Below are 27,760 nucleotides of genomic sequence, written 5' to 3'. Positions count from 1 at the left end.
TCTGATCCTTCCATTCGAAAGTTCATTTGTGCTTCGAAGACAAACAAAAGTCTTATAGGTGTGGAACAACATAAGGCGGGGTAATTGATTTTTGGGTGAAACAAACCCTTTAAAGAATACGTTTTAACAAATGAAGTGTCCTATAAGACAAGCACACATACCCAGCCTCTGAAGTCCAAACTGGCCGAAGCCTTTTCCTCGAACAAAGCCTTGGTATACAAATGAATCAGATGAAGGCATGTACGACACCTGTGGAGAAAAACACAAAACAGTAAGTGTAAAGAATTTTCAAAATGTCAAAAATGAGCCACGGAAAGGTAATATGTGTCACTCATGTGAAAGACTACTTATGTTTGACATTTACTTTCCCCATCATTCTTCACTGAGGCATAAAACGTGTACATATGCGAATACAAACAGACAGGCACATATAAAACGAGCTTTCTCATTTATCCTCTACCTCTTGTGCTCTTTCTCTCTCTTACATGAACACACACACTAGAGCCACACATCATGGCCCACACTTTTAATTACACTCTCCTAGGTGCTTGTCCCGTGTGCATTGGAGGGGGTAGAGACGTCTGGCCCTGATTACCCAGCAATGATTTAACTGACGTTTTAATTAAAAGAAAAACTTTGTCGGTGCTCTTCTATCCCCAGGAGTGACAAGGTGTGTGTGTGTGTGTGGTTGAGGGTTTCAGTAGTTACAAGCAGCCCAAGGTCTGGCCCTAGACAAGAGCTCTTACATCAACCTGTGAGTATTGAAGAACTCTTTACGCACTCTCGGGTTGCAGTGAAGGTACAGAAACCTCCACCTTTCAAAGTGAGACCACGACTTTCTGAAGACTACATCTGCATGAAGTCATACCGTAAAGTAGAAAGGACTAGCATCAACATAAAAGCAAAGCTGTTGAAATCAATTGCAAGATGCTTCTCTTTCCCAGTAACCAGTCTACTTAAGAATAAGTCAACTGGATGGCTGGGTCAAGTTAAATCACACCTACGTGGCTTAAATATTTGATCTGTGGTTGCTTAATATCTTCAAAGCAAACAATCTATTTGAATCTAATCCATTACAACGTGGAGAATCTCAATAATCATCACGATGATTATTATTTCCACGTTTCACACTGCAGGGAGTCTCCATTTCAACATATCAGAATAATGATTTTATGGATGTACTGCAAACAAGGGATTTCCTGTGACAACTGCAGTGAAGATCAGAGGAAACGGAAAGAGGAATTTACATACATGTCCGTCAAGTGCCCAGTTGTCAATTTTGAACTTGTTAACGAAGATCTCCACAGGACCGCGGATCTGATACACCTGCAGCAACAACTGGGCTTCTTCTTTCTTATAGGTACCTGCAGGAATGGAGAGAATGTGTATGTGAATGAAGCTGTTAAAAAGTCGGTGCACCTACAATAAGTGTTAATGAGTGTCATGAGATTGTTATAGCGATAAAAAAAAAAAATGGAAAACATAATTGTCAAGTTTTTGTACTTTTTGTATTTGTTTTATATGGTTTTGCATGTGTGTGTACTAGAGGTTGCACAGAGTAGTCGACAGTTTAAGCTTGATGTCAACTAATCACTGATCATGGCCTATAGAGGGCGCAACAGAATAATACATCATTGAAGTCCACATATAAGCTCAGTTTCCAACAGTTAAAATGACAAATAAATACATACTCTGAGAGCGCTCCACAATAAATGTTTGATTATACCATCTGGATGCTCAAAATTAATTGGGTGAATGCATGTTTTAAACAGCTTACTATACAAGCAAGTTAATCGCAGTCCTAAACTAATGTGCTGCTGCTTTGTAACGCACACACATACAGACAGTAGCTCACAGAAACATTCAGTATCGCAGAAATGTATTGTCAACATTGCTCTGTGATTTATTAATAAAAGAGCTTAGAAACTGAAAAGTTCTAGCATAATACTCTTAGCAACTAAAACCCACAGCTTCACCATTAGTAGAGAGACGCTGCCAACATGCAATCGCTCTCTAACTAATGCATTCATATAAATGTAATCTTTACTGTGCTACTTTATCTGTATCTGATTTAGAACGAGCAGAAATCTGTGAGAACGTCTCAAAGACAAAAGAACTGATAAAAATAAACTGTTACGTAGAAGCAATAGCATTGTGTGCAGCGCTGTGTCATATGCCATAGCTGTGCACAAGGCAACCCGCGTTTGTGTCTCAGCTCGATGTTCAGGTTATTTGTTCATTAATGACATCATCAGCGACTAATGGATGTCGACTTGATCACATAAATGTTGACTTAAAAAAATCTGAATCTCATAAAATTGTTAAATTATTTGATATTTTAGGAAATGTATGACCCCTGTGATACACAGTCCTGAGGTCTGTAGAGGTCCTCGCTATGATATAATTTCATATTTAATGTTTTTTTTTTTGTTTTTTTTTTGATCCATGGAAGAAAAAAAAAAAAAGGTTTGGAATAAGTATACAGAATTTTTTTGGCTGAACTTTTCCTTTTAAGAGAACACAAAACACAGTGCTAGGGGCAATGCAAGCCAGAAAATTGTCATTACCTGGCTGCTGAAGCGTCACAAATGAGTGGTTGGCGAAATGTGTTGTGAGGTTAAAATAAAAAACACTCACCAGCCAGATTAAGCTGTACTCCGCTGTGGTCCGTGAGAGTGCCATTGACCCGATTGCTGAACGGTTCAAAAGCAGTTATGCTAAGCATTGCTGGCTGCTTCTTCCCTAGATATTCGTACGAACCCCTCCAAAGAGAGTTCTTAGCAAAAACCCCACTTGGCACTAAGATAGAGGCACAGAATAGAAGAACAGATTGAAAGAAACAGAGACAAGAATTATTATACATTCAAGTGACTAAAATATTTTAGGGGGATTTGTAATTAACTTGCCTTCCATTGAAAGATTATTTAAATTTATGGTAAACAGTGAAACTTACCGGGTAGCTTTGTGTTGGGCGGCTCTTGCACGGTTCCTACAGTTTTTCCACTTGGTCTGTTATCAGCTATGGAATAAGTCATATATGGTGTTAGAGGAAGTGGAATAATACAGAAGACAGGACCTGTCAATAAATGTGATTTGGTTTGTTTATATAATATATATGCGTAGTCATGATGTACACAATGTATCCTATACCATTCGGACAGGACATTTTCTATTATTTGAAATCTCACTTAATATGTCTGAACATCTAGTGAAGTCTACATCGCAGGACAATATAAGATGACTGGACACAGACAGTGGGGAAAAACAGCTTTATTAGATGTCAGACTATGTTGCCTCTCTCTGGTCTCCCACAGGTGCTGTTAATATCCTGCCACTGCAAAAGGCCAGAACCTTGCTTTTATAGCTTTGTTATAAAAGATTTCAGCAACATATTTCAACAACTCTTAGAGTGCAATCCATTTCAGCATTAACTTGAGACTAATACCAGAGTAAAAAGCAAATTGATAATCTTATATTTCTGCTCTACGCTCACAGTAACCACAGTAAATACTGTATGGGCCCTGTTTATCTGGGGATGTTTTAAAGCAGTCTGGGCTTTCCAAAACCAAATCAATGCAATCAATTGGGCTAATCAGAGCTCTACTAATATGAACTTTCACCAATAACATGATGAATTGGGCACAATGATCACACCAGTTGTGGAGATGAAACAGATGCACGTGGCCATTTATCAACATTTGTGAAGAAGAAAAATGTGGTTGAATATGGTAAATCATTAAATCTGTGAATAAAGCAGATGGGCTACACTAAAACACACAAGTGGTACGAACATGTTCAAAAGCAATTGATCATTTTCTTCACATTTTTAAAAGAAACGGGAAAAAACATTTCGGTTTGTATGCTCAAGCATGTATTTGTAAAGCATTTTGTACATACGTGCACACAACGGAGGTTTCCCTGTCCAGCTGCCATCAGCCCTGCAGGTGCGGTGTTCAGATCCTCCAGCCAGGTAGAATCCAGGCTGACAGGTGTAGATGAGCGTATAACCCAGAGATGGCAGCTCTATGGCACCTACATCCGCCTGAGCGGGGAGCTCCGGCTGATTACAGTGATGAGCTGAGAGAAAAGGAGAGAGAAAATCTTACATTGTGGAGAGTGTATTGTGAAAAACAAAAATAAAAAACAACTGTACAAAAATCAGGAAAGGTTGCTCTACTTTATTAATCACTACAGATAATTACATTATTATTATTTTAATACATTTTAAAAAATGCAAACAAAAAGTATAGAAACAGAAAAATCAGGCTAATATTTTTTTGCAATATTGCGGCTAACCGATGCACTCAGGCTGCATGCCACTCCAGGTGAGGTTGGGGAAACAAGTCCGAGAGATAGAACCAAGAAGAAGGTGGCCCTTTCTGCAGCTGTAGAATACTGAACTACCAATCTGTTGAAACAATCACACAAATAGTCAATAAATGACAAGAGAAAAAAAAGGTTCCAGATGTATTGAAAACAGCCCTGATCTGATGTGATTAGTACCTGGTAGCCTTGAGAGTTGTTCTGGTTGCCAAAGAGAGGAGTGCCAGGATCTACACAGCTGGTGTGACTGGGATCTGTAAAAAACAAACAAAACGAAAACAATTAGAAGTAATTCACAGTATGGTGCCTGTATAGTGCATATCATATATGAATATGACTCAATCTAGTACAGATATCACACATGCAGGTATTTATGAGATTAGGTACATATGATATATGAGATGAATATAACATTCAAAACAAAAATGTGTCTCGGCTTCCACAAAAATATTAAGCAACACAACATTTTTCAACATTGATAAGAAACGTTTTTTTGAGCACCAAATTAGCATATTATAATGATTTCTGAAGGATCATGTGACACTTAAGTAATGGCTGCTTTTTTGAAATGTTAAGGAAGAATAAATCAGTTCTGACCTATGCAAGAAGGCTGGGTTCCACTCCAGGTTCCGTCATACTGGCAGTATTGCCGAGCAGAGCCAACCAGAATCAAAGGCGGGTAACATGAGAATGAAACAGAGGATAGGTATGTGAACCCTCTGTCTTCCCGCTTGCCTTGGGCTGGTATCCCTGGATCTCCACAAAATACAGCTGTAGGGAAAGAGAATTTCATTGAGGAAAACTCTGTACTATGAGGTATTAACATAATTAAACAAAACCTAAATCTACAATGTAGAAACACCCAGTTAAAAATAGATATGTGGATCTAAATGCTTATGAAAGGACAAACATTTCTGGTAAAAGCCAAACTATATTTTCAGTATTTCAGAAAAATTCACACTTACGAAAACATTGAGGCCGTTCACCACTCCAGTTTCCCGTGCCCTGGCAGGTAAGGATGGTGGGAAGGGAAAGCTGGTAACCCTGATTACAGTTATAACTAATGCTGGACCCCCACTGGAAATCAGTCCCCACCACCTGCCCATTCGGGATGCTGGGAGGTGCCCCACACACAATAGCTGTGAGAGGAAAGAGACAATCAGTCATGTTGAAAAAGTAAACTAAATGAAATAATAAATAAAATAACTGTCAACAGAGCACGATTTTGAAGTACACATGAAGCTTTAGTTCATAAGCGGTGGGCTTGAACCTTTGCAAACGGGCTTGGTGCCGTTCCATGTGCGGTCCTTGGTGCAGATGAGCATGGAGGCACGATCGGCATCCATAGTGAAACCTGGTGAACACTGGAAGCTCACACTGTGGCCGTACGTGAAGTCGCTGCCCAGTCTGATACCATTAGCTGGCACTCCAGGATCTCCACAGTTAATGACTGGAAGTGGGCAGAGAGAGTAAAGCAGAAGTCAAAGGAAGGCTGAAAGCCATTTGTGGTGTGATTAGAGAAAGTTCATGGCTGAAGTGAGGTGTGTGCCAAAATTTGGATGATTTGGAACCATTTTATAATTAGCCGTTTCATTGAAACAGATAACAAATTTAGGCAAAAAAACATTTTCATATTAAAAGGGTCATAAACTGGAAGCAACAAGATTTTTTATCACTCTAAGTGGTGCCTTTAAATTAATGAACTGTTTTAGGCACCAGCTTTGGGAGGCTGTTTCCTCTAGTCACTTCCTGTAGTCTGAGGCCAATGGCACCTGCTCTGTGCCAAAGACACCAATGTGTCTGGAGATGTAATGTTTGCACGTGACCTCCATTAGCTCAGAGTCTGAACAGTGAGCATTGTGTTTTTATGAGCATGGCAAGTCACTCGGGTGGCTGCCAAGATGGGAGACAGGGCTAGTCTCTATCTCTCCAACACAGGGCTGCTATGTAGACGTCCCAGATCAGCTTGTGTCCAGGGCAGGGATAATGGAGAACACTGTCCCTCATTATTAAGTCCTGAACCACAATGCATTGAAAAGCTTCACGCGAACAAAACCAATTCAACTCCAGCCTCTGGATTCCTCAAGAGCACAGTCACTGAGAGCTGTACTATTCAGAGCAGTTTAGCCTAAGAAAATCTCAAGAATAAAACCATGCCTTTCTAAAGCCACTTAAAGACCCTATGAAAAGACACAATGAGCATAGTTGACTTATCCTGCATTCCATTCAACTTGGAAAGTGGGAATTTCCAACTACTCATAACATTGCAAAAGAAAGCCACTTGAATTCAGGATTCCAACATGGAAACTTTCCAATTTGGCAATCCACAACTTTGATTCGCTGAGATGGTGCTTGATCATACTGAACATAGAGTCACTCAGGGAGATGTACACAGACAACGACAAACTTTTAAGCAAATAAAAGGCATGATTGAGACAAAGTTCTTACATGGAATGACAATAAGACCTGTTAAGCAAATGTTTGCTAGGAGCCAGTCTCTGTTGATAACTGCAAAGCTAATGGAAATATTTAAGTCAGCCTTCGGTTACCAAGCTAAGAGCTTAGACTTATACTAGCCTAACATAGTGCTAAATGCTTTAAAAAAGCTCTCGATTAGACAGAACAAAGATCCAGATAACATGCTATGTTTTTAATCAGGCATTGAGGGATAAGATGTGCACCATGAATTTATAATTGATCATGTTAATTTTTCTTTTTACATTTCATGTGCAAAAAAGGCTGATTGTCAAGCACAGCTCACACAGAACTCACTTTCAAACCAAGCAGCATTATTTTGTCTTGTGGTGAATCTGCATGACCAACTTGAACTAGTTGCATGGGGAAATCTTTCTCCTTCACACAAAATTTTCAATCATGTGGATTCCTACTGAAATGCTTGAATTTGACAAGAATCCACCAAACAATGAGCCTGTAGTAATTGGCTAGTTTAGCTAGTTTAAAAAAGGTGTTGATGGGGCACCTGTGCATTCCGGCATGTCCCCGGTCCAGGTGCCATTGACAGTACAATGACGGGTGAGCAGGCCGTTGGAAAAGTAGCCTTCTCTGCAGGAGTAGGTGATAGAGCGGGAAAACACAAGTCCATCATGGAATTGGATCATGGCGTTGCGGGGAGTTCCAGGGTTGCCACAGGAGACGACTGTGAAAAAGACAACAAGATAACATCAGATGGGATGCAAGGTGAGAAGGATACATGGTCAGCGTAGAACATGAATCCCAGGTTCAATGGAGGCTGGCACACTGCTAGGCATCTAAACGGGACTTGCACCTCCCCCAAACTGGACAGTTATTTGTTAATTTAGTGTGTAATTAATAAACACATTTACTGCAGGAGATTTCATACATTAGACAATCCTCTGCCCCAGGACAGGGCAGATGGAGCTTATTCATGGGTGTGTGCCAATAAAGAGCAGGTGGGCATACACTCACAACCAGGGATGCCACCAATATGGGCAAGAGGTTTGAGCACTGGAGACCTGCCAATGAAAACAAAAAGCTTGAGCGCTGAATAGCGAGCTTAAAACAACTAACAGCAAACTAGTAATTACCTGTTGTTATTATGGCACACCCCAGTGTCCTTTGGCTCTAAAAAGGTTTCACTTCAGAATACAGATTTTAAATTGGACACCAAGTGGTGACCCAACACAGCACCAAATATGTTTATTGGACAAACCTAAATTTCAATGGTTTCATGCTTTAGGCAGCAAATTCACCATGCATTGTGGTCGGCATTAACCCTGGACAATCAGGGACATGGACAAAATTTTGTATAAGAAAGTTTGCAACTACATGTCAACTACTAGTCAGAGTATTAAGGTGCATTCACTCCTTAATATGGGTGATTTTGGGCGAAACGAGCAACCGTGACCGTTGGCGACTGGATGGGGTGTGTCCAGCGATGTGACAAAGTTGAGATATGTTCAACTTTATGCAAATGAAGATTCACTCTTCAGTGCCGAGTCCGACCGAGGCAAGATGACTGAGAAGCTCATTTTAGCTGTCAGAAACTGTCCTATAATTTATGATATGTCTCCGTGTACATACGGTGATACTCGCTGTGCTGACTCCGAGCCTGAATGGTTTTGTGAGCCTAGATAGACCGGCATTAGCCCTTTTGCTGCCGTTAAATAGCCACGATGGCAAAGAACACTCGCTGTTTCTCGTTCATCTGTAATATTACGCATTTTATGTACTGATTCCATTTATATTTAGACTTTAGACGTTTGTTTGTAGCGGAAAGAAAACTGATCAAAGCCCAGTAGTTGATGACCACTATATCACATTATTATAAAACATACCTATTCTGAAAAGAATGGTCAATTTCCTCATATCAGTGAATGCTGAGACATCAAACATTTGTGATGAGGACATAAATGAAAAAATAAAAAAAAGTCTTCTTGATCTCCCCTTGCACAAGACAATAAGCTTTTTATGTTGTGTTCAGGATGTAAATTTATGAGAGGGGGTTTAGGCTGTTATTGATTTTCTCTTGAAACGTCGGCATTTTCTGAGAATCCACCTTTTAAGCCACCACAGTTTGCTGAACTGGCATGGATAACAATAGCCCAAGGGTCAAATCAATAGAGAAACACAAACTTAGACACACACACATTTCAAACGCACAACCCGCGGGCATTTGGGAGGTAGGAATGGATTCAGATGACAGTGTGCTTTGTAGGAGATGCAAAACTAAAAATATCGCAAATGTTTAGGGGCGACTGTTAACAAGATGTGAGATGAAACAAATGGCTGGTGTTAAAAAAGTGGAGTAAGAAAAATGGCAGGCATCTCCACATGGGTAATTAACCTGGGTTTTTTGCTTCTCTGACATGCCGTTCTTTGGGATGTCAGCCTGACTCCGCAGGCACTTTACACAAACCAACACGAGCAGAATAATAATGCTATTTAAGAGAGAAGGAGAGAGTGCGGACACAGCAGCACAGTGTCCAGGGGACCAGCAGGGTCGGCACAGTTGTCTGGGCAACCTGACTGGATAGTGTTCAGCATGTTGGGAAAACGAAAACACGGTACATGTGGAAGTGTAACATGTGTACACCCCGGGTGTACTGAGCCACTTTAAAGCTACAGCAGAGAACAGACGGGAACAATCTAGATGAAAATAACTTCTCATCAACCACTTTCTATCTCAGTCTGTCTGTCTGTCTCCATCTCCCTATCCTGTTTTGCACAAAGTTAAAACACAAGGGAATTTGTGTGAAGAATCAAATAACTCGCTGTCTGAGAAATTTGCATAGGCTACAATTTTGGGTAAAGCAGAATCTTCCGGAGGCAGAAGCAATTAATCATGCATTTTCATCCACATTCTTCTGCAAAAACCCAGGTTTCATTTTTCTTACCATGGCATTCAGGCTGGATGCCCACCCAGCTCCCGTTAGCCAGGCAGGTCCGTTCAGAGGACCCCGTCAGAATGTAGCCGGGCTCACAGCTGAATCGTACAACGCTACCTACGGAGAACTCCTCTCCCAGACGGATCCCGTGCACTGGAATGCCAGGGTCTCCACACAAACCCGCAGAATCCCCTGAAACAACACACATATGAAGACTAATGAGCACTTGGACTCTTATTCTTATGTGTACAGCCGGTGTCTCAAACCTGTGATATAGTCTCATATGGCAGTGTTAACAACAGGTATATCCCTACATCGAGCCTGCAACATCAATTTAGACTTTTTGTCATTTTGGTTTGGCCTTAAAAATTGCACATTTATATTAATGTTTTGAAAAATGAAATCAAAAATCAAAAGAAAAACAAAACTGTAAATATATATATATACATATATATATATACATTGTGCTCAATGGACAATACAGGGATAAGTGAGTGATTTTGGACATAGCTTGCATAACCAATGGACACAACTAAATCACTCCTATTTAAATCAATAGAGTTGTCTATACACCTGAGGTACCATGAGTTTAAACTCTTGGTTTAATGTCCATGTACAATAAAAAAATACCCTCAAACTAGTCCAATATAGATCCTTTGACAGAGAATGCATGGAAACCTACAATCTAGATACCCCGCAGGACATTCAGACTTGCTCTCTATTACATTAGGTTTTTATTTAAAGAGGTTAACTGAGATTTACACAAGATGATGAGTAATTTCATTCATATTTATTGAACAACTCTCAGCGGTAGACCTGGCATAGGAGATGAAAAAGAGGCATCACAGTGGCTTGGTTTAGGTGATAATTTACTTTGGATAAGAAAGCACCAGGGACAGAAAATTTCCCTTAATTTCCCCGCTCATAATGCCGACGTGTGCACTCCATGATGTTCTTCAGTAAATCCTCTTATTTTGATCCTCTGATGCATTTACAAATGATCTTTCTATTCCCCATATATCCTCTGGTAATGCTCAACAAACAATCACTAATTCAATATGAATAGTGAGTGTTCTGGTGAAGGGCAAAGTAAATATTAAAGAATTACTACTATTTATTTACCGCATATCGTTTTAAGAAACTCACACTGACAGGTCAGTTATTAACCACTAGATGTGCACTTTTCTAAAAACAAAAAAACAAACAAACCCTAATGCACTTTTTGACAGCTGACAGAAAGAAACTGCAATCTTTTGAGAAATGTGAATGTTATGAATTGTGACATAAACCTGTCAGTGGTTTTACAGCCAGGGATGAAGCTCTTCTGGCATATCTGAGGGTTGCAATGGTCTGATGTGTTTATAGTGGAGCAGGGCAGCTCATTACCTGGCAGGCATGTGGGAGTGTGTGTCGCCAATCCCAATATGAGAAGATTAAAGCAGTTTATGGGGGGGGGGGGCACACTCGTCGCCCTTCCGGACGCTGTATAGATGGCAATATTGTATTACCGCCCACTGATCTGGGTTGTAATCCTGAAGCCATTGATTCATGATCTCACACGCTTACAAGACCTCAGAGATGGTGTCATCTCAAATGTGAAAAATGGCAAACTATATATATATTTAAATTGATAAACTTTGTAAAAATATTCCCTTCTTTTCAAGTGTATATTCCCTTGTGAGAGAATCTGTGCGTCTGTTTCAGTTTTACAAAAACATAAGAGAGTTAAATATAAGGAAAAAAACAGTTTTATTAGTACTTTGGTTTAGTACTGCCCTGAAGACACAGCATAACATATTTGCATATACTCCATAAGAAAAAAATATTTAACTCAATTTACACATATTATCCTGTTCAAAAGTTTTCATAGCCTTCTTAATATCACTGCATGTTTGAACATCAGTAACTGTTTGTAAGCTTTGTGATAGTTGTGTGCAAGTGCTTGCTTTCATGAGTGGTAAAGCTGGATCTCAACATCATATTGTCACTGCGAAGAAGAGCTCAAATGTGCAGAGCATGCTGGGAAACCAAAGAACTTGCAATACCTGAAGGATTTTTATCAGATTCACTGCTCAGGACAAAATAGGGCCTCAAGATGTTTTGAAATAATAGTAGGCAGACTCGTTTGTGTAAATATAACAATATTATAGTTAAATATATTTCTAAAATAATATTAATATAATAAGGTACTAAATAAAAAAAATTAAAAATATGCTAAAACATAGATGATACAAGAAGCATGTAAACCATTAAGCAAAATTGTAATTGTGTGGATAAATTATGCATGTTGAATAGAGAAAAGATTTAGAGTACCAGAGCAATGTGGCAGGGAGCCGCTCCATTGGCTATCCAGCTGGCACATGCGGGTGGTATTGCCCACAATGGTGCGCTGGCCGATGCAGCTGAAGCGGATAACAGAGCCCACAGTGCGTCTGTCCCCCGAGATCTGTGCATACGGAGGCATGCTGGGACGATCACACAGAATCACTGCGGCACACAGGAAAACAGACAAACCTTACCCAGAGTGCACAATGTCAGATCACATGTATAAACACATCAGAGTAAAGCAGGTTATGGAATTATCTGAGTGATGGTTTATCAGACTAAGATGACTCACAGAGGCACTTGGGTAGGGAGCGGTCCCATGTGCCATCTCCCTGACAGCTCAGAGTGCTGGTGCCCAGCAGGTAGTATCCAGGGTTACAGTTGTAAGAAACTGCGGTCTGGAAACTGTAACGATGAGGCCCGCTGGGCAGGACCTGTCTGACACCATTTTCCACATGTCCCGGATCAGTGCAGTTCACAACTAGAGTGGGCGAGAGAAAGCGGGAAAGAAATAAGAAAGAAAAAAAAGAGAAATATGATGAATACTGTTGAGAAATACAATGCCATTTGAAAGACTGGGGTCAGTAAACTTTTTTTTTTTTTTTTTTTTTTTTAAATAAATTAATACTTTTATTCAGCAAGGATGCATTCAACTGATCAAAAGTGACAAAGACATTTATAATGTTACCAACAAAATTCTATTTCATATATGCAGCACTGTTTTCAACAAAGATAATAATAATACAAAATGTTTCTTAAGCACCAAATCAGAAATTTAGAATGATTTCTGAAGGATTATGGAGAAATGATTTGCCATGAATTTGCCATCGCAAGACTAAAATAACTTTTAAAAAATATTGTTTTATTTTAAATTGAATGAGCACAATGTTTCAAAACATTTTTAAAACATCTTACAGACTGGTTATGTACTTCATGACACATTGTGCCTTTATCACAATCTTAATCTTAATCCCATGATTAATTGCAATTTCATTTAAAATACCATAGGGTACATTTCTATCTTGGTGGTACTATTATTTAAGGGACTTACTGTACAGGAGATATAGAGTGTATGTATGTATATACATACCACCACCCCCACCCCCCATGTTTGTGCCATTAATTGATTTGTGCAATTCCTTTAGTGATTCGTGTAAAACAAATGTCGCTGCCAGAGGGCGCAATTCGTTTTCAGTCAATATGTCTCCACCTTAACTCGAGAAAAAGGCGATTTTTGAAGAAGATTAAAGGCTTCTGGAAAACTATCTGCAAATATTTGGAAGCACATAAAGCACAAACAGTAGCTTCATTAACGGCTGGTGTAGGGGCTGGCTGAGGACATGAACTGGGCTTACAGAGAGAAGAGATGGAGAGAAAGTTTGTTATAAGTCAAAAGGAGGCAGAGAACGAGAACACAGAAGGACAAAAGGGCATGATGGAGAACCTAAAGAAGAAATCAGCAGTAATTTGTATTCATTCACACACTGGAAGAAAACAAAAAGTACATAACAGTGCAAGTGCAATTGAGCAAGCCAAGGCAAGAATATGGGCTATTATGTTAAACTGATTCTAACGAATTAAGTTGAACACACTTCTGGTGGCATTTTATGTGCAATTATGGTGAAACAGTGAAGCCAAATGAAGAGGACAGGCTTCATTATTTGACTCCAAAGAGTGTCCCTTCTGCCATTTGAGGCCAGCAACATTCCCTTAAAATCTCTCCGTTAGGGACAGCTTGTCAACAGAATTAGACTTTCCAGGGTAGTAATGCATGCTAATGTCCTTTAATAGCTCTTAACAGAGCCTGCCAAAGCCATTTCTATGAAGCCACCATTTATAACTTAAAAATACTAGCTTGATTTTTAACTAAAATGCTATTAGCTGTTAGAAATAAATACACAAATGAAATCAATAAAAAGAAAAGAACAAAGGAAAACAATCTGCTTTTTTCAATCTGATTAAAATTGATGCTCCCGCTTCCCAGTGGCAATTTTTGAGGAGAGGTGGTTCAATTATCGGCAGATCTAAGTCTATTCAACTTATCTGTGTGGTTTAGAAGGCCATTTTGGAGATAGAAGTGGCTCGCTCCGACACAAATTGGTGCTGATTAGCAGGGCTGTGCAGAGGCCTACTAAATTATTGATGCAGCTCGGAGCTCATAGCATTTTTTACCGGCTCCTTTTGTGCCATTAAACGGACGTCTTCCCACGCTCTGTGCTAATGACAAACCATGATGGAGAGGAGACCGTGGCTGATATGATCAGACCACTTCAACTTCCTCAGTCAGAGTAAACACACATTTACAATCTAAAGAGAGGGAAGGATTGAGGGGACGATTACTGCAACTTTAAAGATTCAAGGTAAATCAGATCAGATTATATATAAATCATATATACTGTATATATATATATATATATATAAACTTTTCTAATTACACACATAGATTTACATATATTGTCATTGGCTGGAGCTATGGCAATAGTTTTTGACTCTCAAAAGTAAGAGGTACGGAGTGGTCACATTTACTGTTGTTTGGTGAATCTTTGCAGTAAAATCCAGTCATGTGAGAGCGAATAATTTCCTCAAGGAGATTTCGCAATGGATTCAAGTTGGTCATGCGGATTTGCCGTGTTGACCAATAGAAAGCGGCTTGGTTCATACATTGAACTACACTACACTATTGACAATGAACAATGGAAGCAAGATTTGACGCAAAAATTAACTAATGTGTCCAAGCCTTAATGCTAAGTCTTTTAATGTAAACCCTTACTTTCCTTGTTTAAAATCCTTTAAATGCTGCTATCCATAGAAGTTTAACTTCTGTAATTGTTCAGTTAAGATATATAAGATGATGTCCTCTTGTTCTACACCATGCTGAGTTATAGAACTGAGTTAAATAGAGCAGTCAAATTTAAAGTGACACAGCACCATTCACACTCCCTCTGCAAATGACACACACACACACACACACACACACACACACACACACACAATGGAGTGCCGCTGAGGAAGTCACAGGACTTACTTTTACATCTGGGCAGAGCGTTGCTCCACTGGCCGTTGGACTGACAGTGAGAATTGATCGCACCCTGTAGAACATAACCAGGGTTGCAGGCGAAACGCACAATGTCATTCAGGTTAAACTGCGTTCCCTGAGTCACACCATTAGCAGGGGTGCCTGGATGTCCACAGGTGATAGCTACAGAACATCAGAGAAACATATTAATGCCATTAAAATGATTATTTCATTCCTCATATCCTCTCATAAAACTGCCAAAAGACCTCAAATCAGATAGTTGCTGCTTAAGCAACACTTACGGACACAGACGGGAGTCTTTCCGGACCAGCGGTGGTCCTGTTCACAGATGCGAACTGACACACCGATGAGTCGGAATCCAGGATTACACTGGTAAACAACACTGCCTCTGTAGTTGTAGTTCTCACCGATGATCTGGCCGTTCACAATAGGCTCTGGTGAGCCACAGTGTCCAGCTGTTGAAGAAAAACATTGCAAATGCTCATAAAAAGCACGTGCTGTGATTTTGACAAGTAAGACATGTTTCCGGATCAACATATTTTATTGATCCTGGAACAGCATTCCTATCCCTACACATAACTTATCCCTAAAATCAGAGGGAAATGATAGGTGAATAACACTGATGTAGAAGCACCTAACCATGGTTTCTAAGCCTAAATTTGACATAAACTGAACTTATCCCTAATATCTAATTGGTTGATTGGATTGTTGTTTAAGGATCAACAAAGATGTTGATCCAGGAACATGTTGTACTTGGTGTTCACCTAGAGCACATTCACCTAGAGCACATATGGCTACATTTTCTCTATTTACTGATTAACAAATCTAATTTACCCATAAGGGAAGTGAAAACACTAACCCAGACACTGGACATCAGCTCCACTCCACAGGCCATTGGACATGCACTCTCTCACTCTGGAGCCCACCAGAGTATAACCAGTGTTACAAGAAAAGATGGCAGTCGCTCCGTACACGGTTAATGTTCCTATCTTATTCCCATTCGGAGGGGTTCCAAGGTCACCACAGGAAATGACTAGGTACATTCAGATGAAGAGTAATTACATTTTTTTGGAATTCTGAATACAAGACACGTTGGAATTTTTAATACAGGACATTCATTTTAAAGTACTGAAATTGCCCCTTTTCAGGCTTTACTTGGTATGTAGATTGACTTTTGCAAATTAAATCATGTCATACTAGTTCAGGGGTTTTCAATCAAATCTTGAAAAAAAAAAAAAAATTTTTTTTATATATATATATAATTTCTAAAAATTCATCCATTCCACAAACCACGTATCCTAAATAAAATCATAATTTGAAAATACTCAAAGCATGTCTTGATATGGCACTCACTTTCACAGGATGGTCTCGGCTCAGGGTAATCCCAGGTGCCGTTAGCTAGGCAGCGGATGACCCTTTGACCCTTATAGAAGTATCCAGGGTCACAGGTCAGCATCATCAGGGCCTCATATTTATTCTGCATGCCGTAAATAAGCCTCCACCTCCCATGATCCACCGCGGAGTGGCCGATGTCAGGGCAGGTCACAGCTGAAGAACCAAAGTTCATCTTAATCAAAATTTGCAATTGATCAAAATCATTTATTTCCATGTTTAAACTAAGTCAGCATTGAATGTCAACCAAGATTTTTAGATTCAACTCTATTTCTCTATTCAAATATTTTCATGAATTTCAAATAGTTTAAAGGTAATACACATTTTATCTTTTTAACTGTCTTTTACGTAAATAAGAACATGAACCGATTTTAAACTGATGGTTCCACTCATGAACTCACGGACGCAGCGAGGGCGGGTCTCCATTGTGCTCCACCTCCCAGACTCTTGGCAAAGTGTTGACACTGGCTGAGCGTTGGCCAATCGGAAACCAGGATTACAAGAGAATGTGACTCTAGAGCCGAGAGTGAAGTGCTGTCCAATGACAGTACCATTCACTGGAGCAATGGGCATCCCACAGGAAACAACTGTGAAGGAGAGAAAGATTGAAATCTTAACTCAAAATGGACTCACAAAACCCCAAGAACACTGGCTATTTCTTTTTGCTGTCATACTTCAGAGAATACTCAGTGTAAACACACTCAGCGAACACTCCAAAAGCAGCATTGCGACTCTGCAAACACAAGCTTGCAGCGGTTCTGGGAAGGTAAACAAGAGTAGCTAGAAATCAACAGGCATAATCTAAGATGTGGATTACATCTGGACATGGGCTAAAGAAAACAGAGAGAACTCCCGCAACCTAAACAGCCATCAGAGAGTCATGAACAATCTCTGCAGTCCCACACTTCTGCCACACATTTAAATATAGGAATGCCAATGTCATAGATGGTAAAACATTGAACCAAATGACATTTTTTAATATATATATATATGGCATGTTAATACCCCCCCCCCCCCCCCCCCCAAAATGGTTTTAAGTCAGTTATTTATATCTTTTGCTGTAGTGTGTCAATAGGAAATATCAGTTTACATTTCCAAATATTATTTTTGCCATCATTTGTAAGAATCCAGTGAGATTTTGTAAGTACACAAGGAATCTGACAACAGCCGGGATGATCTGATCTCACCATCATCGAGTCCGTCTGTGATTACATGAAGAAACAGAAAAAACTGAGACAAACTAAAATGGCTTTTGTCCAGGTACACTTGCGCATAGTTTTTCAGGTAGCTTTGCAGGAAGGTTTCTTCAAGCATCTTGGAGATGTTCCCGCAGTTCTTCTGGATTTAGTCTGTCTCAGTTTCTTATGTTTCTTCATGTAATCACAGACGGACTCGATGATGGTGAGATCAGATCATACCGGCTGTTGTCAGACTCCTTGTGCATACAGAAATCTCACTGGATTATTACAATTAATGGCAAAAAGAATGTTTGGAAATGTAAACTGATATTTCCTATTGACACACTACAGAAAAAGATAAAATTACTGACTTAAAACCATTTTTTGTGTGTGTGTGGGTGGAAAGGGGAATATTAACATGCCTAAGACTTTTGCACAGTACTGTATATATAAAACAAATATAGTAAAAATAGTAACTCTGTTTGCAGATGATGCTTGGTTTTGCATTTTATCAAATAATGCACACAATTTTTCAAACAGACTATCATTTCTTCAAAAATAAACATAAATACAAACTCTAAGCAAACAGAAAAAAACCCCACAAAACAAAATAAAACAAATAAAGGGCTATACTTATATATTAAAGTGACGTAGTTACATTGTACTTACTTAACTACATGTACTTACTATGGAGTTATGGTTTGGTTTAGGGTTAGTTGTAATTATGCATAATTTACTTGTATTACTATAGTAAGTACATGTAGTAACATTTAACTATGCCACCTAATAAATAAAGTGTTACTAAATAAAATAGTAGTATCATGTTATTGCAGATGACACTTGGTTTGGCATTATATCACCCAATGTACTTTTTGGCACCACATTACTGATTTAAGTTTGAATGGTCATAGATCTGCCTCCTCTTACATCTTAATATGTCATTTAGCTAGCACTTCTATCCAATGTAATTTACATTTACAGAAACATTCGCCCAGGATCAACCTGGGCTGAAGGGTCTTTCTCAATGCCACAATAGTGATAGTTCATGATTGGCTTGTTTGTGTGAACCTTCACACTTTTGATGACAAGCCCAGATCAGTAACTATACTATCCTCTATTGTCATCTCTAGTCTTGAAAGTCATTATAATGCCTCTTCTTTCAAAGGACTGATACATAATGGATTTAATATCCATGCTAGTCAATTTTCAATACATCCTGAGTAAACTCCCACCTCCCAATATGAAAAAGACCTTTCAGTGTTCAATAGAGCAGAGGGAGTGCTCTGGCTCTCGGCCTAAGGCATCTCACACCGTCCCTGTCAAATAGAAATCCACCCCGCTCACAGGTGAGGCCTTTGTTAGTCAGGAAGTGGTGATAAAACGCAACACTTCTGAGACTGCAAAACAGTGGACCCCGTGGAGGCCCCTGCTTTAGTGGATGATAACTGCTTCTTTCTGAAGAGACTCTCCCCTCGGACAGCACATTAGCAATAGTCTCGCAGCTATGGCTCCTGGCTAACCCATTTATTGTGATGAGCAATTTGACAGATGCAGCCAAGCCCTAAACATTGATGGAATACAGAATTAGCCACGGATGCGCTGGTCTTTCGCAGAGAGTTAGTTCAGTGAGGAGGGAGGAGAGGTGGATAATCGCCTCCAGACTTTGTCCAAGGTGTCTTGGACAAGATTTTCAGACTCACCTTGGCAAAGCGGCACTGGAGCGTTCCATTGGTGGATTCCCTGTGGGGTGCGGGTGCAGGTGGCAGTGGTCTGGCCAATCAGGTTGAAGCCCCGGTCGCAGCTGAAGCGTAAGGTACTGCCTAGCTTCGTGCCCGTCAGGCTGTGTACCGAGCCGTTTACGGGAGGATCCGGAGTACTGCAGTACGCCGCTGTAGAACATACAGATTTAAACACAGCCAGAAGTCAAAAACGCATCCATCTGTGAAACCTCCTGCTCCAGTGCGTATTTTATTGCTTTTCGATTCCTCATCCTGTTTACTGGAAATAGCAGATATTAATGCAGCCGAGAGCAGAGGACTGATTAAAAAAGATGCATGGCATTGAATTGTAGGTACTTGAGGAAGGTCATAAATGATGGATTTGAAACAATAAAAAAATCGTTTTGTGTACACTTTGTTCGCCTAAACGGTAATTCCAAATACTACCAGAGTTATAATACAAAGTTATGCAGTTTGGCATATGCAATCCAGGCCACGTTCTATCCTGTGGCACGAAGACCTGAGATCAGATCTTAGTAGGAATGTTCTCGTTGCAGACTAAACAAGAAAAAGAATGACGGTAATGATACCAGCATAATATAAAAGGAGGTATGGAGGAAATTAAAAGGAAATGGGGCAGGAATGCAATTTGTCGCATTATTAATCGCTATGACCACATTAAAGTCCTATCTGTTTCACGAGTTCACATGTCCATATAATCCTTCAGTAATACAGGTAAACAGATTTGGCTTGCTGGCCCTAATACAGGGGCTTGAGGAAGTTACCCCTTCAGACTATTTAATTAATGTAAGTTAATTAGTGTAAGATTACTGGAGGTTTCCGCGAAAAGATGTCATGGGAGTGAGGCAGGCTGCAAGTATTTTTGTTGCCCTTAAAAAAAGTAAGAAAAGTTAACTTGAGAAGCCAAATTGCACAGGAAATTATTTCAAGATATATTCAAGACACACATTATAAAGGATGAGACAAAAGTACTGATTAAGAAAATAATTTTCTGCAGTCTAAGCAGCCGCTTATGTATATGCCCTTGTGTTGCCAATGACAGGATTAGATGAACAAGCTCTTACTGAACTTCCATTTAAATTCCATTACAACAATGCTAATTTCAGTCCAACACAATGCCTAGCAATGATAATTTCCTTTAGGAGAGTAAGGGACCGCTCACACAGGACACATTCTGGCATTGAAAACAGCTAGATGGCAATAAACGGCAATAAAATGGAATAGAACCGAGGGGTCTCAAGACGTGTTTTTCAAAGCTGAACAGCTGTTAACTATAGCTACATTAAAGGCATATTAAATACATTGCGCTGATGGCATTAGACTATAGTATGCAAAAGTCAAAGATGCCCATGTAAAACATGTCCATGGTACAGAAGTAAGAATGTGTCCTATGTTAACAATCCATAAAAATTAATGGGTTTTTACAGCATGCTGTGATTTAAGGTCATCTATACGCTAGTGTATTCCCAAAAGCTGCCAAATATCACTTGCAGAAGATCTACATTACTGTTCTAAAGTTTGGGGTTGGTAGATGCTAATGTTTTTTTAAAGTAGTCTCTTATGCTCACCAAGACTGCATTTATTTGATCAAGAATATACTGTAGTAAAACACTAATGTTGTGAAATATTATTGCAATTGAACTGTTTTCTATTTGAATATATTTACAGTGTAATGTAATCTTGTGCTTGCAAAGCTGAATTTTCAGCATCATTACTCCAGTCTTCAGTGTCACATGATCCTTCAGAAATCATTCTAATATGCTGATTTGCTGCTCAAGAAACATTTCTGATTATTATCAATGTTGAAAACAGTTGTACTGTTTAATATTTTTGTGGAAACTATGATAATTTTCTGCTAGGATTCAGGACTTAAAGAACATGTTTTATTTGACACGGAAATCTTTTGTTATGGAAATGTCTTTACTGTCACTTTTAATCAATTAATACGTCCTTGCAGAATAAAAGTATAAAAAGTAATTTCTTTCTGTTCTGAGAAAATAGACCAAATATACTGATGTGTCAAATCATGGTTCATAATTAACTAATAAATAACAATATATCAACACAGGAGAGAAACTTTTAATAGGACTTTAGCTCTTCACAGAAAATGTTAAAAGTGAAAGCTAACTCACTGTAGGACAAAGAAAAATAAATAAATAAAGAGAACAGTAATGCAAGGGCAACTCTCAAGTTTTACAAGGCACAAATCTTTCTAATGATCAAACCACTGAAACATAAAATGTTTCCAGCCTCTCATCCATTAGCACTGACAGTGAAGATTATAGATAATGGACAAATCTAGAAGTTTACACATCACATTCCTGTAGTAAAACTTTGAATAAAACCTCCACTAATGGTTTAAATGGCTCAGAATGCTGCGGACAGGTTTTGTTTTGTGCCTCATAACTCTCATGTAATAGAGCAGGTGCTGCCCTCTGATTGTTGGCCACAGAGTCTGGCAGTAACAGTCTGGCTGTAAGAGAAGGCTTAGTGGAAATTCAGCATTCCCGCTCAATTAGTTTATGAAGTCTGCGTTACCTAGTCGAGAGCCCCAGCTTTGCATTTAAGAAAGTCACAATGTAAACAACCTTTCATGGTTAAAGCCGTCAATTTTCAACCTTTAACCTGCACTGCTTCTTGAGTCATTCGACAAACCTCACACATTGTGATGGTGGGAAGAAAAGGTCAAGAATTAAAAAGAAAAATGAAAAGAGAAACAAAGTGTAAGGAGCTGCTCCAGTTGATGAAGTAACAGCCTGTGGAGATAAAAGATGGACTGAGAAAGAAAAGCGAACAAAGCTTTGAGTCTGTCCCACCATCTGTTTTTGTCCCACCAAGGTATCGCTACAGAAGGGAAACCATATTGAGGAGGAAAACCTAGGTGTGCTGCTGCTGTTAACCCAGACTGTCACAGAGCCCTATATCAAAAATCCATCATGCGAGGAGGGAGCTGAAAAAGCCAAACAAGCTGATGCCGAGAGAAGGGACCCTGATGAGCCAGACAAAGGGGTGATTAGTCATTCTTCTGAAACGCTAATGATTAGGAGCATACGGAAACTTTTTAAATATTTATAGGGTAATAACTCATTTAGAATTATGCCATTGCTCATGAAACTGTGCAATCAGCTCTTGATAGCTTGTGGCAGTATTTCCTACGTAATTCTGTTTTTGCAGCGGGGAGTCATAATTGGTCGTTTTGTGAATGCGTATCTTTAACAGTAAGTTGTCATAAACATTCAGGCAGTCAGGAAGCCATATTTTATCTGTTAGATTGTCATTTGGAAGCCAAAACGATGAGTAAGTTCATGAGTTTGTGAGTTCTAACCCATTCATTCAAAAGAATCAGCTCATAAGAGTCATTTGCTCATGAATCAAACTTCTAGTTACACTGTATGCTTGTTTTTGCATGCAGATAGTGAAGATGCAATAGTATTATTTCATGGTATTGTTTAAAATTAAACTGTAAACTCATACAGTAGCTTATGAAAAATACACTGAGCACTATGAAGAACTAAAGTAATAAAAAATAAATAAACAAAGCTATGAATCTATTAATATAAAAATAAAAATGCAAATAAATGATTTGCTTTAAAAAAAAAATGATTAAACAAAATGATTTATGTAAACTCTGTGTTGGTGAATTCCAAATACAATTTGTGTTTTGGTGATTTAGACGATGTGTTGAAATGCTCACCTGAGTAGCGAATTCGAAAGCCCTTGTGGCTGGAGGTGTGATCGAAGGACCAGTGAAGGTAAACCTTGCTAGAAGAGCTAGTAATACTGAGTGGAGATGAATAGTTCCCACTCAGAGTAATGAGCAGTGGACTCTGTCTTGATGGACCTGCAGGATAAAGCAAAGCATAAGGTTATAAAATGTATCTGGTCCAAAACTATTACATCTCAGACCAGATATGTGTTTGGCATTCTAAAAGTTTTTGGGTATAGGTTTACATACTTAAATTATATGTCACATATTTTACATTGTTGCAGCACCTCTTCTTCCCAGTCTGTCAGTAATGTTCTGTTTAGTTTTGGTCTCTATGACGTCCCTCCTTCCAAAAATCAGTGTGATGTGATTGGTTAACTGCTTCTAGCTTGTTTCAGAAATGTCACGGCCCTTACCATAACCGCCAGTTTCGACAAACTATTATTGCAACTTATCCAGGCCTCGACCCTTTTTTTTTGCATATGCTTTGGATAGGAATCATTTAAACGAGGAATATTGTGATGTGTGCGTTCTAGGAAGAAAACTCAAGACTACAATCGAGGAGTTTCAGGAAGTTCAGAAACAGTGCGTACTGATATAGAGAATAACTCCCTTTGGAGTGACTTTGTGCTTTGTAACTTTTCAGATCGATTTAATGCTCAAACAGCAACATCACACACTAAAGAAAGAGGTCAAAAATGTAATTAAAGCATAATAGGACCCCTTTAAGAAATGTCTTCCATGTATTTTATGCACATTGGCTCTGATTTCCTAAAGGTTTGAGTACATATATGTAAACTTGAAAGCACTCTCAGAAAATCTAAAACTCGGAAATGTTTTATAGGCCTAATTTTCGGTTGAACAGCCCTAAAAACTGGTGTAAACTAGGTCCAAAATGTTTAGTGATTTTTTTAGCAATGGTCCTGATTAGATCACCATTCATAGAATAATAAATAGAATATAGAATATATACATTTGAAAAATAAAAAGTGGGCAGCATTTTGGAACAATTACCACAATAATAAAATAAATATGAGTTTATGTTATATATATATATATATATATATATATATATATATATATATATATATATATATATATATATATATATATATATATATATATATATTTATTTATTTATTTATTTATTTATTTATTTTTTCCACAGGAAATTATTTTGTTGCACAAGAAAATTATTGTCTATTACTTGGAATCTTAGTAAATCAGAGCCTTTGACCTTTGCACTAATTTGGGCAACTGATCATGGCAGAAAAAAAAAGAAAAAAGAAAAAAAGTGTTCCCACTGGTACCTCTTTCTGTCACTATCAGTAGCCACATATCTTACAAACTTCAAATTGACATGTTTACTACCAGCAGTGACACAACTGGTGTGTTTCTGTCACAACATAGTCTCTCCACCTCTCATGGCTAATGTTGACTGACAGGGCTCCGTCCATAAACTTCACTGGTGGTGCTTTTAGATCAGCTGAACTCTGATTCAGTCCAGAGGGGTGTGTGTGTGTGTGTGTGTGTGTGTGTGTATTAAAGGCTATTCCAGACATCATGTTAGTGTCTGGGTCAAGCTGCAGGGAGGTAAAGGGATTCAGTGTGATCTGGCTGGCTATGGCATGTTGTGAAAAGCAAAGTCTGCTTCGAAGCGCAATGGGAGCTGAAAGCATAATCAGCACAGAGCATGCCAGCTCCCCTCAGGAGTGGCTCACACTGCTCCCAGATGAGTCACACAGTCGCTTTGTCAGCCTTAGAAAAACGCGTGTAGCACAATGCCATTCTGTGAGACCCAGCTGTCATTTACTGTGAGTTTTATTTTACTCATTCATTTCACTCTTTTTAACTAAGCTTAGATAAATTATAATGACTTTGGGTTGAACTGAGTAGAAAACAGTTCTTTTCAGTTCATTTCGCAATATTACTATATTTTTAATCAAAATAAGTGACTTCTGAACCGACCCAACAATTCTGAACGGCAATGTATAAACTTAATCTATATTTAAATGTAATACTATCTTCATGTTTATATGTTTAACTCGTGTTTCAAAATATGTAACTCAAATTAAATTATATTGTTGGTTACTGCAATTTTTTTTTTCATGTAGCAAAATTTTGAAATAAGGAAAGTGGAGGCTTATTCATGTCATTCTTTCTTTGTAAAGTTGCATGACTCAGTTATAATTGTGGGCCACTTTAATGATGCCTAAAATGTGATGAGCCTCTATGTGTGTGAGATGACCCTTCTGACCTGTAATCCACTTCGTAATCTCAGTCTAAATGGGTTCACTTTCACCCCAGAAAAGCCGCTGACCTAAGACTGGCCCTGAACAGAACCCTGTTGGGTAAAGCAATTTCCATGGCCTTTTACAAAAGGTTTTCACTGTGTAAAAGCAAAGTTTCATCCCTTTTGGCCTCTCTTCAACTGTCTATCTTGTTCAACACAACAAGGCTGCCTGTGAGGTGTGTATCAGTAATTATATTGGAAGGAGGAGAAAAACCGATTTTGTGAGCAAAAACCATGTCTGAACTAGTTTTGCTATGATGTCTGTTCCTTGATTCAATCTTATCTTCAAACTCTACCACAACAACAGCAAAAAATAAATGATTATTAAGTACTTATAATTTATTTAAACAATAATAATAATAACTAATCAATATATATATATATATATATATATATATATATATATATATATATATATTTTTTTTTATTTTTTTTTTTATAATAATACATTTTAAATAACTATATATAAGAAATACGCTACCTTTCAAAAGTTTGGGGTCAGTAAGATTAAAAAAAAAAAAAAAAAAAAAATTTTACTGAGCAAGGACACATTAAACTGATCAAAAGTGACAGAAAAGACATTCATAATTCATTCAAAAGAACCATTTCTATTTCTTACAATGTAATAAATGCTGTTCTTTGGAATTTGTTATTCATCATAGTATCCTGAAAAAAGTAGCATAATTTCCACAAAATATAACTGTATAAGAAATATATAAATATATAAGAACTGTATAATTATTATTATTATTAATTTTATTATGATTATCATCACATGAATCAGAGGAAAACATCTTAAGGAAAAGCTATGCTAAATCCACTCACCATCAAAGATCTCCAGCTCGTCAAACTGTCTGCTGGTCTGAAAGTGTTCAACGGTGAAAGTGATGTTGTAACCTGAATCCACCTTCACCACCCAGGAACAGGACTCGAAGTGTGGCAGGCTGCTGCCCGGTGACTGACTCAGGATTATCCCTGTGGAGGCTGTCAGCACCTCGTTCATAGGACAGGTGACTGAGGAAAACAGACAAGAGCGAGTTCAGCTCCATACTGTACAGTCAGATTTCCTTTGATTTTCCACATGCATAAATCAGACGTAGTGGTGACGCAAAACGCTACTACCTCTCCAAACCCTTAACCATCAAAGCAACGTTCAGAACCATTAAACTCAATTGACCAAAAAATACATGAAAGGAACCTTGATCAAAAACACAGAATTACAGATCTATAGCTCCATTCAATGTGACACTTGAACTTCAGATGCAACAGAAATTGTCCAGCCTATTGATCACCCAACTATTCAAGCCCAATATACAGTCCCCACTTTGTGCATGTCTATGGTAAATCATCGAATGCAAGTCAATGATAACACAAAGCATGCTGGGCCAGTCTGTTGTGACACTGAGAGGATTGATCACTGTTGTTCACACGGTTGTACGCCTGGCTCTCATGCCTCAGTCTGTAGTTTCATCTCTCAGTCATTGATATTCCTCAGAGGCCCGCTGTGACATTTCCCCACACTTTTACCTTGAATTATCAGGCTTTATGCAGTGGCCCTTCTTGGCTGCTTCCCTCAAATCTCGGAAGCCTGTCTCTTATTTTCTCCATGGCTGTCGGAATACAAAGTAAGCGTCCAAATACAAATCCCAGCATAAAAGGATAAACCCTCATCTCTGACACCATTTTATTGTTTTGGCTCCGCATGACGCAGATGACACGGATGAGAGGTAGAGTATGCATCAGACAGGGAGGGATTGCTATTATCAAATATTTATGACACTTACGTTTCGGATATGAAATATGGATTTTTATATTACTTGTCTTGCTAAATAAACACACAGCTGTTTCACTTCCGCTGGTATGAATACTTCTGCATGAGATTATTACGGCAGAAGAATTGTTTAGATCTTCTAACCCTACCGCTCACCTCCGCTTATCAGAATATCGACAGGCGCGGCGTGCTAAAACCCTGTAAACAACATGACCCACACTAAACAGTTTTGTTTCTATATTTGGCCTCTTGGTCAGTCGTTTAGCACCTTAATTGACTGACATTTAAGCCCACGGGTCTGTGCACTGATTAGGAAGGACGTTAATCAAAGCAATAATTGCATGCATGCTGTGCACTGTCCGGCTTTACGTGTCAAACCTGAGATAAGTTATTCTTATAATTACATTCAGGTTCAGAGCCCAGTGAATTGCTTCGGTGACAATGATTAAATTATAAAACGTAGCTTTGAGAATTGATATGATATAAATCACACTTGTGGTTTCTGGTCGAGATGGAGCCTGAGCTCGGCGGATACACGGGAACGGTGGATCCGTTTGACACGTTTCCTTTACGAGGGTAAAATATAGAAGCTCTGGGACTGGCTACACGGCTCTGAGGTGATATAAAATG

General features: G+C 38.8%; 1 protein-coding gene across 1 annotated transcript in view; it reads right to left on the bottom strand.

The window, feature by feature from the left end:
• Positions 1-27,760, bottom strand: part of csmd2 (CUB and Sushi multiple domains 2) — a 305,472-nt gene that overhangs the window by 8,454 nt on the left and 269,258 nt on the right. Inside the window, exons 47-68 of the mRNA XM_079877810.1 lie at positions 26,185-26,373; positions 23,055-23,201; positions 19,322-19,510; positions 16,845-17,030; positions 16,405-16,599; positions 15,911-16,084; positions 15,333-15,506; positions 15,040-15,213; positions 12,307-12,495; positions 12,003-12,176; positions 9,699-9,881; positions 7,304-7,480; positions 5,594-5,773; positions 5,289-5,462; positions 4,921-5,094; positions 4,504-4,577; positions 4,297-4,408; positions 3,898-4,077; positions 2,954-3,019; positions 2,638-2,799; positions 1,252-1,364; positions 162-249 (exon numbers count right to left, since the gene is read on the bottom strand). Of these exons, the coding sequence (XP_079733936.1) occupies positions 162-249; positions 1,252-1,364; positions 2,638-2,799; positions 2,954-3,019; positions 3,898-4,077; positions 4,297-4,408; positions 4,504-4,577; positions 4,921-5,094; positions 5,289-5,462; positions 5,594-5,773; positions 7,304-7,480; positions 9,699-9,881; positions 12,003-12,176; positions 12,307-12,495; positions 15,040-15,213; positions 15,333-15,506; positions 15,911-16,084; positions 16,405-16,599; positions 16,845-17,030; positions 19,322-19,510; positions 23,055-23,201; positions 26,185-26,373 (3,474 nt within the window). The remainder of the gene's footprint in view (positions 1-161; positions 250-1,251; positions 1,365-2,637; positions 2,800-2,953; positions 3,020-3,897; positions 4,078-4,296; positions 4,409-4,503; positions 4,578-4,920; positions 5,095-5,288; positions 5,463-5,593; positions 5,774-7,303; positions 7,481-9,698; positions 9,882-12,002; positions 12,177-12,306; positions 12,496-15,039; positions 15,214-15,332; positions 15,507-15,910; positions 16,085-16,404; positions 16,600-16,844; positions 17,031-19,321; positions 19,511-23,054; positions 23,202-26,184; positions 26,374-27,760) is intronic.

This window comes from Squalius cephalus, assembly GCF_949319135.1.
Source record: "Squalius cephalus genome assembly, chromosome: 8".
NCBI lineage: Eukaryota > Metazoa > Chordata > Actinopteri > Cypriniformes > Leuciscidae > Squalius > Squalius cephalus.
This window is presented reverse-complemented; position numbering and strand designations above follow the sequence as displayed.